This window comes from Anopheles coluzzii, chromosome 2 (genome assembly GCF_943734685.1).
Source record: "Anopheles coluzzii chromosome 2, AcolN3, whole genome shotgun sequence".
In the NCBI taxonomy this organism is placed as follows: domain Eukaryota; kingdom Metazoa; phylum Arthropoda; class Insecta; order Diptera; family Culicidae; genus Anopheles; species Anopheles coluzzii.
The window spans coordinates 100,723,839-100,738,974 of record NC_064670.1 but is presented as its reverse complement, the minus strand read 5'-3'; the positions used below and the strand labels follow the sequence as shown (position 1 = coordinate 100,738,974).

The following is a 15,136-nucleotide window of genomic DNA, read 5'->3' as shown; positions in this document are numbered from 1 at the left end:
TGTGTAATTTAATCATAAACGCACAAAAATAATTAAAATATTACGGTTAAGTAACTGCAAGTAAGTTGCACGATCTTATTTGCACAAATTATTTTCTTTTTATAAAATCGCTTCGAAACCATGCAGCAACGATGCCCATGCAGCAAAACCGTTCGAAATCAGCTGTCATCATTTTGACATTTTCGGCATGTTATGACGGTGCCCTCGCACCGCTGCCCTTCGCCAATCGACCAAAACATATCGATAACAATATTAGCTACACTTCCAGCTACGCCGAAGATTTCGACCATTGGCCACGATTTAATTAGGCAACCCGTAAACGAAATGGCCGCTACATTCGCCGAAGACCAGTACGGACGCAAAGTGGACCGTTGCCTGTCTGACACGCTGTTGAAGTTTGGTAAGTGTACGCATGCAGTGCGTCTGTCCCACGGCCCCATCCATAATTTGTCCATTTATGTAACGATGTGGCTATCGCCCCCTCTGTAGCACCAGCACTCTGTAGTTGCTCTTTGTCTGATGATACACAATGCATTTTGATTGTTTTTCAGGCGGAGGCATGATACTTGGTTCGGTCTTTTCGCTTGTATTTTTCAAACGCCGTGCTTGGCCCATCATCATGGGATCCGGGTTTGGCGTCGGTGTTGCCTATAACAACTGCGAACGTTCCCTAAATTCGGCCAAGTAATTAAGAATGTTTTGAATTAAATCAGCAATGGCTTAGCAATTGCCAACCATCTATTATCCCGGTCAAAACACTAGCTCTAGATAATGTCCGAAAATGTGAATCTTCCCCTTGGCGTACAAGATCTACGCAATAGGAACGGATTACACCGCGTGTTCCAGTGAGCCAATTCCTTAGGCAAAGAGACGATCCCGGTATGAATTGAGGTAGGTTCTGCTGTTGCGGGAGCCGACACATCGATCAGTAGACAATCGTACATTCCCAAAACAATGCAAAATAGAATATTTCTGATCTCTGGAAGGTGACATGCATGATTAAAATCGGTTTCTAGAATTGGAAGAAACAAAATGTTTCTGAAGTCAGGATGCGACGTCTTCATTGTTGTGTTGTTAAGCTGCTGCGAGACGACACACAAAAACAGCTAGGCCTAATCATTTAAAAAAATAGCTGACAAATATTACGATTTTGTTTCATCCGAAATACGTGACATTTTGTAGATCGTAAGATGTTGATTTCCTTATTAGATTTCATTTGTTTAATCTTTCAACAACAATATCTGCACGGTCTCATCATTGCCGTGCGGCGATGCAGCAAAACCAACTGTCAAACTGTCACTCGGTGTCCAACATTTCACACAGCTTACGTCTCACGGCAGCTTTATCGACTGCCAGTCCACGGCTGTTCACGACAGTTTGGGCGCGCTTTTGCATCACTTTCCATCGGTGTGTTCTTGTCGCTCAAAGTGAAAATATGCATTGCATTAGAATCTTCCCAACATGAAGCGAAAAGAAAAATTACCAAGTGAAACAGGCTTTGAAGGATGGGTGAGAACGCTTTTTACAAAGTGATCTTTATTGTGTATCACTCCACACTACTGAAACCTCTCTCAACAGGGCGATTACATGGATGCCAAAATCGCCAAACTGGAGGACCAGTTTCGGCACAGCTCGGCAAACGTGGGTGAAAAGCAGTCGGACCTGTTCGCGGGTGTATCGATTTTCGTGAACGGCTACACGAACCCGTCGGCGGACGAGCTGAAGCGGCTAATGATGATGCACGGCGGGGTGTTTCATCACTACAAGCGTCCGAACACCACGTACACCATTGCCACCATCCTGCCCGACGTGAAGGTGCGCTCGATTACGTCGGAAATTATCATCAGCCCGCGGTGGGTGGTGGACTGCTTGAAGGAGGGCAAGCTGCTGGACTACTCCCGCTATCTGCTGTACACGCAGCACAAACCTTCCCAGCCGAAGCTTGCGTTCTCCAAGCTGCTGGCCCCATCGACAAGCCGTACGACGGATATAACTAAGCCGGTAGTGAAGAATGATGGCGATCCGAACGACATCAGCCGTACTGAGTGTCTCAACGTGCTGGGCATGCTGAAGAACTTTTCCAATATGGCACCGGAACCAACGGTTTCATCCGAGTCGGAGGAGCAAACCAAAAACTGTGACATTCCAGTCAACACTACACCCACTAAGGCGGTGCCGGCAAACGTTGCCAGTCCGCAATCAACCTCCAATGGGCAGGAAACATCGAGCCAGCCTTCACCCCAGTGCTCACCGGATGTGTTTGCGGAAGAGGAACCACCACCAGCGGAAAGCTCCGTTCAATCCAGCGCAACAGTCAAAAGTCCACATAAACCGACCACCTCGAAACAGTCGCTAACAGCAACGGATCCGAACTTTCTGACCGAATTTTTCAACAACTCGCGTCTCCACCACATCGCTACGCTTGGGGCAGGCTTTAAGCAGTACGTCGCCGAGTTGCGTGAAAAGGCGACCGGTTCGTTCCCGGCTCGAGACACGCTGGTAGAGCGTCTTTGTCGTGCCGGTGCACGTGATCATCCAGAATGTGATTTCAGCAACGAATCGAACGCCCGCTACATCATGCACATCGATATGGATTGCTTTTTCGTGTCGGTCGGTTTGCGCAAGTATCCGCACCTTCGCGGACTCCCGGTAGCTGTGACACATTCCCGCGGTTCCGAGGCACGCGTCCCTTCCCATCCCGGACAGAACCGGGCGCTCGAGATCGAGCTGTACCACAAGCGGCTGGAGGAGCGGTACAAAGCACCGGACATACCGATCGAATCACGCCTGGCCGCGATCGACGAGCACAATTCGCTCTCCGAAATTGCGTCCTGCAGCTACGAGGCTCGCCAATGTGGCGTTAAGAACGGCATGTTTGTCGGTGCCGCGCTCAAGCTGTGCCCCGAGCTGAAAACCATTCCGTACGACTTCGACGGCTACCGGGAGGTGGCACACCAGCTGTACGATACAATTGCGCGCTACACGCTCGACATTGAGGCGGTGAGTTGCGATGAAATGTTTGTCGATTTGACGGAACTGCTGCAATCGACTGGAGTAGGCGTGATGGAGTTTGTAACGTACGTGCGGAACGAAATATCCACCGCGACCGGGTGCGACTGTTCGGCGGGCATCGGTGCAAACCGGCTGCAGGCAAGGATGGCCACCAAGCGGGCCAAACCGAACGGACAGTATCACCTTGTGCCGGGCGCAGTGGAGGAGTACATGAAGGTGATCTCGATTGCCGAACTGCCGGGAGTGGGGCCGAGCACTTCGCATCGGTTGAGGAAGATGACGTACGTCACGTGTGCCGATCTGCAAACCATCCCCAAGAACGTGCTGCAGACGGAGTTTGGCAAAAAGTTCGGCGAAACACTGTACAACGCTTGCCGTGGAATCGACGAGCGACCGCTAGTGTACGATCGGGGCCGAAAGTCGGTGTCGGTCGATGTTAACTATGGCATACGGTTCAGCACCGAGCAGGAGGTGGACCGGTTCATGCGCCAGCTGACGGAGGAAATCCATCGCCGGTTGGTGGAGCTACGTCAGCGAGGCAAGCTCGTTACCGTCAAGCTGCTCGTTCGGTCGCCCGAGGCGCCAGTAGAGACGGCAAAGTTTATGGGCCACGGGCTGTGCGATGTGGTGACCAAGTCACAGCCACTCCGCCAGCACACGGACGATCGGGGCATGATCGAAGGTGCTGTACTGGGGTTAATGCGAACGCTTGCAATTGCACCGTCCGAGCTGAGGGGGATTGGAATACAAATTTCCAAATTCGAGGGAACGAAACATACGGCCAACAGCGAGGCTGGTAACCGTCTGAAGAGCATGTTTCAGAAAGTGGAAGACAAGAGGAAGCCTGCGGAAGAAACGGTAACGATGGATACCAACGTTGGAGCAATGGTGGCGGAAAGCAGTAGGCAGCAGCATGGCGCATTTTATCAACCCGACGACCAGCAACCTTGTACTTCTAGAAGTAACAGCGCCGTGCAAGCGATTCCACCGGCGGTGAGGCGATCTTATATCACTCCAACGAAATCCGACTACAGTGGCCCGATTATTTCCCCGAAACGAACGGATAATGCAACGTATTCCCCTAGCAGAAAAGCTGCCGGTGCATCAAAGCCAAGCACTAGAGGCCGCCGTGGAAGACCACCCAAATGGGCTTCATTGTCGGGGCGAAAGGACCCAGCCAAAACGACACAAAGTGTTGGCGTGATGAGGAAATTTTTAATCGGTGCGGCAGGATCATCCAGCAGTGGCGGAGGCGAACTGCCTGCCGGGCTTGATCCGGAAGTGCTGTCTGCCCTTCCCGAGGACATACGTGAAGAAGCGATACGCGACTACCGCCGACAGCAACAACAACAGCAGCAGCAGCAGCAATTGCTAGCGACGAATAATCGACTTCAGCCTGCAGTAGAAAAGACACCAGTGAAGGTATCGCCGGCGAGGGTCACAGCTCGCCGTGAGTGGCAATCGCCGGTCACTCCACAGCACACGGCCAGCGCTGACACGGAATCGGACCAGAAGATTAAAGTCGATCTTAAATTTTTACAAGCGCTTCCGCTGCACCTGCGCCTCGAGGTTGAGAAGCAGATCGAACTGAACAAGGACAACATGGTAGTTACGTGCAACGAGCCAGAGTTCGAGGAACCGCTGCTAGTAACACCCGACAGCAGTCCAGCGAAGGAGCTACGAACACCGACCAAAGGTGTAGTGGTGGCTGCTGCACCGGATGTCGCATCCGCTGAACCATCGCGAGATCCCAACATTCTGCGGCGTAAGAATTGGCGCGAACTAGTAGAAGAATGGATCAACAGTGCCGAGGAACCGTACGAGTACGATGTGCTGCTACTGGCAGAGAATGGGCTGGAGCTGTTGAGCGATAACAAGTCGTTGGATCAGTTGTATTTATTTTTACGCTACTTGCATCGGCTGGTGAAGGAGACAGCCAGCTGTTTCTGGCATCGCGCGTACTGCAGTGTCGTTCGGCCGATTCAGGAGCAGATGCTCACGATGTACGGGAGAAGGCTGGCCGTGCCGGGGAATATTGATTGTGAATTGTGCAATAAAAATGATTAGCTTATAGCATAGTACAGTATCGTTAATATATTTGTCTTTTTGTTCAAAGTTAAATTCTGTACAAATGGATAGAATAAAAGGCAAGAAGTAACACAAAGTATAACTGATATTGTAGATCTTTTCCTAATACATAAGACGTCCCTGCATCCTATCCGTATCTAATGCATCTAATGCAAAACTGCTACTGTACCGGCGATATATTTCGGAGCTGAGCAACTGTCAATTTGAACGCAATCTGATTTGCTGCGCCGAGTCCACGCCAACTGTCAAAAGAAGCCAAACAACAACAAACCACTTTCTAAACAGTCTGCCCGCACGTAATCAACGTTTCTTCTCGGCGGATGGAAACAATTGCTTTTGCTCTTGGTTTGTGAAAATTACGAAAAATGGAAAACCCTGACCGCGTGTGTCACTTTTGTCTCGAGGGCAGTGACTTGAGCGCACTGAACGATGAGGAGCTTATGGTGAAAATTAATCGTATATTTTATTTTGAGGTATGATGTTTTGTGTTCCCCAACACTGGGACTATCCCCCATGGGCATAGCTAATCGATTTCGATTAACGCATAGGTAACGTTCCCGTCCGACTCGAGCGGCCTTATCTGTGGCCGGTGCAGACAAATTATAGAAGATTTTTACTACTACGCGGAACGTGTAGCCCGCAATCAGGAGCAGCTGAGAGCGAAGCTGCTTAACAGACAGCTCAAACAGGAAACTTTGGAAGAAATAGTGGTATGTCCCGATCCATCCAGTGAAGCTCGTCCGGAGAACAGTGTGGAAAGCGTCGACAGGAAGAGCGTGCCAATCGCGATGACCATCGAAACGGTAGACGACGTGGATCATCAACGTTGGGGTATCAAAGAGGAGGAACACGATGTGCATAACGAGGAGAATGAGGAAGAGGAGGATGAGGAGAATGAAGACGGGGATGATCAGGAATATGTTCCACCAGATTCTAGAAGCGAACAGTCCTCACCCGAGCCAGACACCATCGATGAATTGCCAAAAACCAAAGCTAAACCAAGAGCAGCAACGAGCAGTACGAAAAAGCCGGCAGCTAGCGATGCAAGTGCAGCAAAGGAAAGGGAAACCAACCCCAGCACGGAACAGATGGTCCTCGAGCATTACAAACTGTCGTGCGATATCTGCTCGGCACCGTTGACCGATTTCAGCGATCTCGGCAAACACTACCGGCAGCAGCACAATGTGGCGGGCTATCTGCGCTGCTGCAACAAGAAGATCGTCAAAAAGTGCTGGATGATTGAGCATCTGCAGCTGCACCTGAATCCGGACGCGTTCCGGTGCGAGCAGTGTGCGAGAAGCTACTCCTCCAGCAAGGTGCTGAAGGAACACCTGAAGGAGGTCCACGCAGCGGCCGCCGAGCGTTCCTTTCCCTGCGAAACGTGCCAGAAGGCGTTCGTTTCGCGCGCCCACCTGAACGCCCACGTGATGGTGGCGCACGGTTCGGTGTCGTGTCCGCAGTGCGACAAGGTGCTGGCCAGCCAGGGCTCGCTGCGCAAGCATCTGGTCGCGGTTCATGGCGAGGGAGAGAAGCACGTGTGCGAGGTGTGTGCGCGAGTGTTTCGCTCGAAGCAGAGCTTCGACACGCACCGTAAGGTGCACGCGGGTAGCCGGCTGGAGAGCAAGGTACAGTGCGAGCTGTGCCAGGCGTGGCTGATGGACAAGTACTGCCTCACCAAGCACGTGCGGCGTATGCACTCGGATCAGGACGGGGAGCCGGTGGCGTGCGCCGAGTGCGGGAGATCGTTCCGCAACCAGAACGCACTGAACGGGCACATGTGGCGGGCGCACCAGGAGAGCCGGTTCGAATGCGAACGGTGCCACAAGCGGTTCAAACGGCCACATCACATGCGGGTAAGAATGATAGTGGGGAGTTTGGGGTTTGAATCATTGTTCGCAATATGATATTGTGTTCGCTTTACTTGCAGGAACACATCGCTATTCATCATACCGGCGACGAGCTGTACGGTTGCAAGTACTGCTCGGAACGGTTCAACACGAGGAACAAACAGCTGTCCCACCGGAAAACAGCTCACCCGGAAGAATTTGCCGAAGAGCTTCGGAAACGTACGTTGAAAGAGTGAAACTGTTCGAGTGGACCAGTTGGATTAGCAACTGTTTTTTCAGTTAAAAAACCATATAAAAGCATTTATATAACTGAAAACATCGAAGAACTGTTACCTGAGCGTAGAATATTGTCTAGAAACTATAATGATTAAGTCGTGATTTTAAGGTTTAAAAGCTTAGAAGAGATTGTCTGTTTTTGTTTGTCAAATATTGGAAAAGGATTTAACTTATTTTTTCATATCATTAATTTAACTTAATTTTGAATAGGTTACTATATTTTAAATTTCATGAAGTACCAATGAAAACTTGCCACTTTACTGTAAAACTATGAATTAATGAAAGGAGATAGAACTATATTCACTTCTCGAAACACGGTAACGGAAGGCCCACTGATTGGAATAAACTATTTAAAAAACAGCAAACAGTTCCAGCGTTTTCCCCAGGACTTCTCACAGCTTTGGAACACTTTATAGACTCTGTCTTCCTTGAAATGAACTTAATGTAATGGGAATCGAACTCTATAGCACCCTTGTTGAACAAATCCAATAGGAATTTTCAAGGAGCCTGTCCAAAAAGGGTGAGGGGTGAGTCCAATTTCCAACATATGAAGTTCACTTCCAATAGGAAAGAGTCAAGGAAGTGTCCCACCTGTAAACTGGTAAGTATAAACTGGTCGATAAGTACGGCTATCGCCTGGTTAATGAAGTTGAATAATTAAAAATATAATTATCATATGAGCAGGATACAAACCTTTGCGAATTTTCTTTCATCTTCAAACACTGTATACGCCTCAGTTAGCAGTTAGCAGTGACTTAACATGATTTATCGTCATACTCTTCTTGCGCGTGTTCGAATCCATCTTCTTTGCGCATCTTCCCTAGCCCTCAGAAGCGCTCAGTACGCTACGTCCGATGGTTTGATGCGCAGAATTACGGGCACGCTGGTGCAGGGCAATATTGCTACCTCCGTTACGACAGCCGTCACCAGCTCCGGTGGCGTCACGTCGTAGTGTAGGTTCAGGATCGTTAGCGAAGTAATCGTTTCCCAGTCGGCCAGCATCGGTTTTGCTTCCGCATTGTCGCGTGTACGTGGCGCAACCACTAGTTCGTTCGGGTTTCCTGTTCGAAACGAAATTAAATACCGAAAATGACAAATACAATATTCTACTTCATCCTTTTCCTACATGCAAAACACCTTACCGATCTCGTTGTATACGAACGCATCCGTCTGTACGCGCTCGGTAAACTTGTGCGTTTCGCAGCAAACCAGCACGGGCACGTTGTACGATTTGGCCACCAGTGCAATCTGCGCCGTGCCGACCCGGCTCATGACGGATCCATTCGCCAGGAGTGCGTGCGCCCCGAGCAGCACCTTCGTGACCTCGGGCATCACGTAGGCGACCGCATTGATCAGCACGCACATACACTTAACGCCCAGCTGGACGAGCTCTTCCAGCATCGCATTCTCTTCCTGCCGGGGCCGTGCGTTCACGATAATCACGCGGAACGTTTTCTTCCGACGGATCGCTTCCTCCAGGATGTGCTTTATCAATGAGGAGCTGAAATGAATACGAAAAGAACGTCACTGAATGGTCTCTAAAACCCATAGCATAGTTCGAGATTGCGTACCATCCGTAGGTTAAGATAACATCGCCGTCGCAAATTTTATCCTGCACCGAGCAGCAGATCGCCTCTTCCGCCTTCTCGATCTGGTCCCGCATGTACGATTCGATCGACTCGAGCAAACACTCCTTCTGCTCGGACACGGACACCTTCCCGTCCAGCTGGCGCGTGTACATCTTCACGTGGCGCAGCGCGTTCGTCATCGAGACGGAGAAGGGCCGGCAGCGCTGCAGATGGTTGGCGGATACGTTCAGCATCTCCTCGAAGCTACGCCCAAACTCCTTCTCCGGTGGCGTTTCGTAATCGTGTATCAGTTGGTTCAGCACCTTCAGCAGTGCCAAACAGCGTGCCTTCGATCCGACGACCGCACCCTTGGCGTACTGGATGCCCAGCTTCGTAACGGCCGGATGCAGCGTGGGCGAGTTGACAATGTCGGTGGCGGCAAATTTCGGCTGATGCAAGTGATTGAACAGGTTAACAATGTGCTTACGTGGCGCTCCGGTCCCTCCAACTGCTCCGGTCGGTGTAGCCGCTTTCTTTGCCAGCGGTTTCGTTTTCACCGGTTCCGTGTCAGCCTTTGGGCCCGGCTTCTTCGCGTCTGGCTTGGCGGCTGGTGTGTCGCGCTTCTTTGTCTGCTGTGCCTCCGCCTTGGCCGCCCGCTGCGCCTCCTGTATGGCTCGCCGTTCCGCCTTCGATAGGGCCGGTTTGGCGGGTTTCGTCGCTCCCTCAGGCGCATTACCAGCGAGGGCCGGATTCTTCGCCTCGAACAGTGCCTTTCGTTCCGCTTTCGAGAGTTCTTTTGTTTCCGATTTTTCAGCAACCGTTCCAGCTGTACCGGCCGGACCATCACTGATATGTAGCTCTTTCATCTTCTCACAAATGCTCGCATCAGTGCTGGACTTTTTCAACTCAGTTGGCGGTGCTTTTGCCGGTTCGACCTTCGTGCCGGCCGGTCGTTGTTCCTTCGCTTTCCCAGCGGATTGCGCATTTTGTTGCTGCTGCTTCGCTGGTGGCGGCGCTTCCTTATCCTTGCTTTTCGTCTTGGCCGCCAGTTTGGCTGCCTTTTTTGCCTCACGCTCGGCAAGGATCTCTTCGCGCGTTTTGTCCGTTTTCGCGCCCGATGCTGCCGGTGCACTCATGATGCTGGTGGTCGCAGGTGATGATTGCTCTTGGCTGTGGTGAGTAGTTTTGCTCGCCTTCTCCGACACTACCTTTAACCCAACCGTCATACAGTTGGGAAAAATCTCGAAAGAAGAAATATCATGCAAACCTTGCAGGTCGGTTGCGGTAGTTTTCCTGGGAAGAGGACCCTTAGGGGTAGTTGATACCGGAGTTTCCGATTTACCGAAACTTAGCTTGCCCGGAATACCGCCCAAATTGAATTGAAACAATTCCGGTCCAGGGAAAATGTCTTGCGCCGTAATGTTTTGAATCGCTGCAGGCAATTCTTTCTCCGACGGAAATAGTTCGTGCGGATCAATATCGATTACACCGGCGTACTTCGTACCTTCGATTGAAGGCTTATTAGCGGTTGCAACAGTTTCCACCACTGCTACAAGCTTCGCTGGAAGTCGCTGAGACGTCGCTGCGGAGAAGATCTTCCCCGGTGGAAACAATTCCTCCACCGTTATTGCTTCCAACGATTCGATTTGCTCTTCCTTTTTGTCGCTTTTTGGCTTTCGCTTACGACGTCGGCTTGGTTTGCGGGTAAGCTCCGGTGCATCCGGTGCTTCGGGTGGTGCCGGACGTTGATTCGTTGCTCCAGTAGCAGCACGTGCTGGTGGATTATTTTCCTTTTCGAGTTTAGTTTGCTGTTGGGCGATATTGGCCGACTCGCAGTTAACGGTGGCTGCTTCCGGCTTCGGTTTTTTGTGCGAACGGTTTCGTTTCTAAAAAGAAAAATTAACAATTTAATTCACTCCTTTCATTATCCGCGCTCGTCTAATGCTTCTAGTGCAAAATACCATGCAATTCTACAAAATTTTACCAGCGTGCAGCCGAAAGGAAATTTCTTGTGCAAACAGGGCCGTTGATGTAAGGGAGGGAGGTAGGAAAAGCAACAGTGCCAATTGAAAACCAAACACACAAACGCACACACACGTTACATGCCGACTGGCCATTCCGTACGGTACCTTTTTCAACGTTCCAGCTTCCGTTGAAGCGACGGTCTCCATGGTTGGTGAAGAGGAATTAAGTTAAGGGTGCGAGAGTGGGTCTACAAATCTTTATGCAGTTAGCTGATTCGAGTTTTGTTAACAAACAAGACACAATTCCGACAGCACCGTAGTAAGCAAACGGCATTTGCCCACCACAGCAGCACGCAAAAGAGATAATCGAAAGGAGAAAGTAGAAACATTTGTTAAAAGGACAACATCTACCGAGGGGAAAGGGATCGAATCCATCGATCAGAACGAGCAATCTGGTTCCAAGGGAAATCAACGATGCGATTATGTAAAGGAAACATTGTTCCGTTTGTAATGTAAAGTTAGTGTTTGCACGAGTAAAACGTGAACTGGAACCGGGCTGTGCATTACCTTGGGTGGCAGAGGGCACTTCTTTTTTTGCCTGTTTTGCAACGTAGCAGGAATCCTTCTTTCACCACCCGTGGAAGATTGCCTGGAACAGCGTGAAACCAAGCTCCAGTGATTGGAATAAGCTGCCCTGTCGTTCTGGAAGCTAGAATGAAATGACGAAAGAGTAGAGTGTGTTGTGGAATTGCATTTTTTTATCTCAAAGGTATGTTTTACTCACGTTTAAAAAATAAATAAAGATTTGCTCGTGAGGCAAGGAAACAGACGAGCGAGAAGACGGATACATTGGACGGAGAGAAAGAGAGAGAGGACGATTGCGGTTGACGCAAGTGCAAGTGACGCAAGTGACAGTTCGAGTTCGAAATGCCCAAGGTACATTAAGGTGATCAGATGGTAGAAAAGCGCTTTTGGAAAACCTTTCGTTATTTGAAATCCGTTAGCTATTAGTTTCCGAACACGAAACATAGCAAATAGAACAGATTTCTTGCTTCTTAAGTGCAATTTTGTATATTTATTGACTTAATCGGAAAAAGAGTGGTGATTACGAAAGATTTGACGATTTTTGCTGCAACTTTGACGAGTGCTGCAAAATGTCATGATCATCACGAGATGTTCATCAAACGTCCAAACCGAAAACAATGAACATATCCGTGGTAGCTTGATCCTCATTACTGATAGTTAATTAAAGTGCGTCATGACATGCCGAATAAGACATGCGGGTACTTGAGTCAAACGCGATATTCTGATTTTTGATTTGGTTGCACAAAATATCACTAAGCATGTGATGGTTGCTTCAACTGTTTGAGTCTCACCTCTCACTCATCACAATAGAGCGTCACCAATACGTGACAATGAAATTATTTTGTTTCAGCCGGAATTTGTCATGACTATGTCATTTGTGACATTTTGCAGATCTGATCACAGTAAAAAAAAGTCATGACATAGTGACTGACCAAGCGATGGTCACAAAAATGACACGAAGCATGTATTGGTCACACCAATTGTGTTGAGTATCACCTTTAGTTATCACAATTGAGTCCGTGACGCTGACATGGATGTTGGTTCAGTCAGTTTTTTTAATGACATTGACAGTGACATTTTGCAGCACTACCACAACCTTGGACTTGCCTTCAGAAACAGAAAAGAGGCGAAAGAACTCCGCAGGAGCCAAAGCCTCTCTAAACCATACTAACAACAACATTCAGAAACAGAATGTTTCAAACAGCAGTAACGGCTTTCGAACGTTAATTTAAAAAAATCTATTCCCAAGGTATGCAGAGAAGCGCTACATTGTGCGAGTTGTGCGTGTGCAAACCGTACCGCATGTTGCGTGAAAGTTTTTGCCTAAACATGGAAAAAGGGGTTGCGTGAAACGGGGTGGCTGGCGTTACGCACACACACACGCATTCGCACGCATACGCACACACATACGCAGAGCAACGCCAAATAGAAGGCAAGGAATCCCATTTCCTCCGAGGTGTAGAGCGAAGGTTTTGTTTGCAGCCGGACGAAAACGGCAACGCGGGTGGTTAAAAATAAACTGGCCGTCTCTGCCGTTTTTTTGGGTGTTCGCTGGCTTCTTCAGTTTGTTGGTCGGGATCGCGAGCGCAGCACCAGAGCACCAAGTGCACGCACGCGAGCATATTTTCCCCCCGCGTTGTGTGTGCCGCAGCTTCACTCGCTGGTGAATGGTGGTGTGTTAGCACTGCTCTCCTATACGGTCCGCCGACGGAACGAGGTACCGAGTGTGCATTTGTTTTGTTGGACGCGCGTTTTGCAATATCGTGCCGGGGGTTTCCAGTGGCGGAGTAGCAAACCGCAAACCTCCGCAACCCGAGGGAAACCATGACAACGTATTCGACCGACAGTCAAGGTAAGCGGGGTAGAATCCATCCGAGTTTCCAGCTTGCATAATGATGGAGCCATTGAAAGAACAGAAAATAGCTTACCCCCCCTCACTATCACTCTCTGCTTTCGTGCTTTCGTGCGTGTAGGAAAATTCATTCCGGCCACCCAGCGGCCGGACGGGACCTGGCGCAAACCGCGCCGCGTACGCGATGGTTACGTACCGCAGGAGGAGGTCCCGCTGTACGAGAGCAAGGGCAAACAGTTTGCCCAGAAACCGGCCCTACCGCCCGGCCTCTCCCCGGAGGTAGTGCAGAAGGCAAAGGAAAAGCGTGAACGCGAACGGTTGCGGCAGGCGCGCGAAGAGCAGCAGCGAAAGGAGCAGCAGAACAAAAAGCAGCAAGCAGGCGCCCTTCCGCCCGGCGTGCTAGCCGTGGACGGTGGTGCGGTGGGGGGCAACAGTGACAAACAGAAGCCCGGCGGTGGTGGTGGGACGAAGAATGCAAATGCTGCGGGGGCAGCATCCCGCAGTAGCAAAAAGACGCCCGAACTGCCCGACATACTGTTGGATCAGCGGCCGGCGGGCAAAGCAAAGCAACCACAGCAACACACAAAATCGTCACTGCAAAAGTCCACCAACGCCGCAGCAGCAGCAGCAGCAGTCAGCAACAACAGTGATTCTACCGTGGATGAGCTGGCAAGTGCACTGGCTTCCGGGGCACAGCTGGCCGGGGCCGATGCGCAGCAACTCGAGGTGGCGAAAAAGCTACGCAAGCTGCGGAAGAAGATACGCGAAATCGAGGCAATCGAAACGAAGCTACGATCCACCGACGGGCCGAAGCTGGACAAGGACCAGCTGGAAAAGGTGAAACGGAAACCGGACATACTGCAGGAGATCGAGGAGCTCGAAGTGCAATATTCAGCCGGTGCCATGTGATGATGATGAGGATGCTGCTAAAGGAAGGTGTGCGGCTGGGAGGCGCTCTAGGAAGCGAACGAACCAGCAGAGCTGTGTTAGAGCAGTGGCACTGCATTTATGTTTAGTAAGGAACCGGGCTGTAGCGGCAACTAAGGAAGCTGCTAATCACTCGTCGCGCGTTGCCAGCCAGAAGAGCTAGGTTTCTTCATTGTACAAACTCACTTGTAATCCAGCGAAGCGGGTGAATTCAAGCAATGATTGTGAGTATCGTAGGGAAAAGGGAAGGACGACCGCAGCTTCCCCGGTACAAAACTTGCCAACGGTGTAGGGAGGGGAGCGCCAATGTTTACATGTTTGTTTTTGTATGTCGAAATCCGTTGCTCCGTTTCCTGCCCACACAGACACACTCACACTACTTTCTGGTGCAGAAGATGCACAGTTTCATCATCTTCTTTCTGTTAGTGATTGTAACATCTATAGGTTTAATTTCGTACCTTTTGTTGGTGATCGATCGTGCGCCCTCTTTACCGCCCCGGGGAATGGCCAGCTTTCCTTTTCCTGCTGTAGATGTATGTAAACGAAGGGCTATGCTTTTGATCTGTTTTTTTTTGCGTAAAAACACACGGCCTACTACTAATAACTACTGTGCCCGCAATAGTATCAGTAGGATTGCTTAGTTTGTGAGCTCCTTCCTGTACGCTTTTGAGCATCCGTTCCGGGCAAGGATTTTCCGCTGCTCTCCTACTTCAAAGTCATATAAACCATCATTGCGTGCGGACGACAGGTCCGCATTGTAACAGGCTGCAGGGTCGTGTGAGCCCTTCTCGTGTGTAGCAAGTAAGCAGGTAGGCTTAAGATTAGGGTAGAAAGCTAGGGAATAAGTTTTAACGTAAACATTGTTAACTATCAAAAAAAAGCGGAAGGAGAAAAGGTAGCGAAACGCAAGGCAAAAGTAAACTGCACGGTTGAGTTAAAACACGAAAGAGTCAATAAACATTTTAAGGACCAATGTCGTTTTTTGGGGGTTTCTTTTACGGACAATTTCTCCACCAC

The 15,136-nt window shown here is 49.9% G+C and overlaps 5 protein-coding genes across 8 annotated transcripts; 4 read left to right on the top strand and 1 right to left on the bottom strand.

The window, feature by feature from the left end:
• The first annotated feature begins 205 nt into the window (after positions 1 to 205).
• On the top strand, positions 206 to 738 carry LOC120961099 (MICOS complex subunit Mic10-like). The gene is made up of 2 exons (XM_040384764.2): positions 206 to 400; positions 552 to 738. The coding sequence occupies exons 1-2, from the start codon at positions 325 to 327 to the stop codon at positions 686 to 688; spliced, it is 213 nt and encodes a 70-aa protein (XP_040240698.1). The 5' UTR covers positions 206 to 324; the 3' UTR covers positions 689 to 738.
• Positions 739 to 1,279: 541 nt separating this feature from the next.
• Positions 1,280 to 5,093, top strand: LOC120961102 (DNA repair protein Rev1). The gene is made up of 2 exons (XM_040384767.2): positions 1,280 to 1,509; positions 1,579 to 5,093. The coding sequence occupies exons 1-2, from the start codon at positions 1,462 to 1,464 to the stop codon at positions 5,077 to 5,079; spliced, it is 3,549 nt and encodes a 1,182-aa protein (XP_040240701.2). The 5' UTR covers positions 1,280 to 1,461; the 3' UTR covers positions 5,080 to 5,093.
• A 161-nt stretch (positions 5,094 to 5,254) lies between these two features.
• On the top strand, positions 5,255 to 8,004 carry LOC120961096 (transcription factor grauzone-like). Its single transcript, XM_040384761.2, has 3 exons — positions 5,255 to 5,573; positions 5,649 to 6,953; positions 7,028 to 8,004. The coding sequence occupies exons 1-3, from the start codon at positions 5,466 to 5,468 to the stop codon at positions 7,181 to 7,183; spliced, it is 1,569 nt and encodes a 522-aa protein (XP_040240695.2). The 5' UTR covers positions 5,255 to 5,465; the 3' UTR covers positions 7,184 to 8,004.
• LOC120961095 (translation initiation factor eIF-2B subunit delta) lies at positions 7,961 to 11,624 on the bottom strand. 3 transcript variants are annotated; one of them, XM_040384759.2, is made up of 6 exons: positions 11,540 to 11,624; positions 11,323 to 11,464; positions 10,921 to 11,025; positions 8,795 to 10,677; positions 8,366 to 8,724; positions 7,961 to 8,284 (listed from the first exon to the last, which is right to left on the bottom strand). In XM_040384759.2, the coding sequence occupies exons 3-6, from the start codon at positions 10,960 to 10,962 to the stop codon at positions 8,061 to 8,063; spliced, it is 2,508 nt and encodes an 835-aa protein (XP_040240693.2). In that variant the 5' UTR covers positions 10,963 to 11,025; positions 11,323 to 11,464; positions 11,540 to 11,624; the 3' UTR covers positions 7,961 to 8,060. The 3 variants fall into 3 exon arrangements, with proteins under 3 accessions (XP_040240693.2, XP_049463279.1, XP_049463280.1); XM_049607322.1 differs by lacking the exon at positions 10,921 to 11,025 and having other exon boundaries at positions 11,323 to 11,457; XM_049607323.1 differs by lacking the exons at positions 10,921 to 11,025; positions 11,540 to 11,624.
• Positions 11,625 to 12,726: 1,102 nt separating this feature from the next.
• Positions 12,727 to 15,092, top strand: LOC120961098 (partner of Y14 and mago). Of its 2 annotated transcripts, XR_005752691.2 has the most exons (3): positions 12,727 to 13,192; positions 13,314 to 14,343; positions 14,564 to 15,092. XR_005752691.2 is itself a non-coding variant. In XM_040384763.2 (2 exons), the coding sequence occupies exons 1-2, from the start codon at positions 13,165 to 13,167 to the stop codon at positions 14,099 to 14,101; spliced, it is 816 nt and encodes a 271-aa protein (XP_040240697.2). In that variant the 5' UTR covers positions 12,727 to 13,164; the 3' UTR covers positions 14,102 to 15,092. The 2 variants fall into 2 exon arrangements, 1 of the variants encoding a protein (XP_040240697.2); XM_040384763.2 differs by having other exon boundaries at positions 13,314 to 15,092.
• Positions 15,093 to 15,136: the final 44 nt, after the last annotated feature.

What these genes read in the sequence shown, in the direction of transcription:
- LOC120961099 (XM_040384764.2), top strand. Translation starts at nt 325, where the DNA reads ATGGCCGCTACATTCGCCGAAGACCAGTACGGACGCAAAGTGGACCGT. An exon ending in TGACACGCTGTTGAAGTTTG is followed by an intron (nt 401 to 551) that starts GTAAGTGTACGC and finishes ATTGTTTTTCAG; the next exon opens with GCGGAGGCATGATACTTGGT.
- LOC120961102 (XM_040384767.2), top strand. Translation starts at nt 1,462, where the DNA reads ATGAAGCGAAAAGAAAAATTACCAAGTGAAACAGGCTTTGAAGGATGG. An exon ending in AAACAGGCTTTGAAGGATGG is followed by an intron (nt 1,510 to 1,578) that starts GTGAGAACGCTT and finishes CTCTCTCAACAG; the next exon opens with GGCGATTACATGGATGCCAA.
- LOC120961096 (XM_040384761.2), top strand. Translation starts at nt 5,466, where the DNA reads ATGGAAAACCCTGACCGCGTGTGTCACTTTTGTCTCGAGGGCAGTGAC. An exon ending in ATCGTATATTTTATTTTGAG is followed by an intron (nt 5,574 to 5,648) that starts GTATGATGTTTT and finishes ATTAACGCATAG; the next exon opens with GTAACGTTCCCGTCCGACTC. An exon ending in AACGGCCACATCACATGCGG is followed by an intron (nt 6,954 to 7,027) that starts GTAAGAATGATA and finishes CTTTACTTGCAG; the next exon opens with GAACACATCGCTATTCATCA.
- LOC120961095 (XM_049607322.1), bottom strand. Translation starts at nt 11,605, where the DNA reads ATGTATCCGTCTTCTCGCTCGTCTGTTTCCTTGCCTCACGAGCAAATC. An exon ending in TCTTTATTTATTTTTTAAAC is followed by an intron (nt 11,458 to 11,539) that starts GTGAGTAAAACA and finishes TCTAGCTTCCAG; the next exon opens with AACGACAGGGCAGCTTATTC. An exon ending in GTTCGTATACAACGAGATCG is followed by an intron (nt 8,285 to 8,365) that starts GTAAGGTGTTTT and finishes CGTTTCGAACAG; the next exon opens with GAAACCCGAACGAACTAGTG.
- LOC120961098 (XM_040384763.2), top strand. Translation starts at nt 13,165, where the DNA reads ATGACAACGTATTCGACCGACAGTCAAG. An exon ending in GTATTCGACCGACAGTCAAG is followed by an intron (nt 13,193 to 13,313) that starts GTAAGCGGGGTA and finishes TCGTGCGTGTAG; the next exon opens with GAAAATTCATTCCGGCCACC.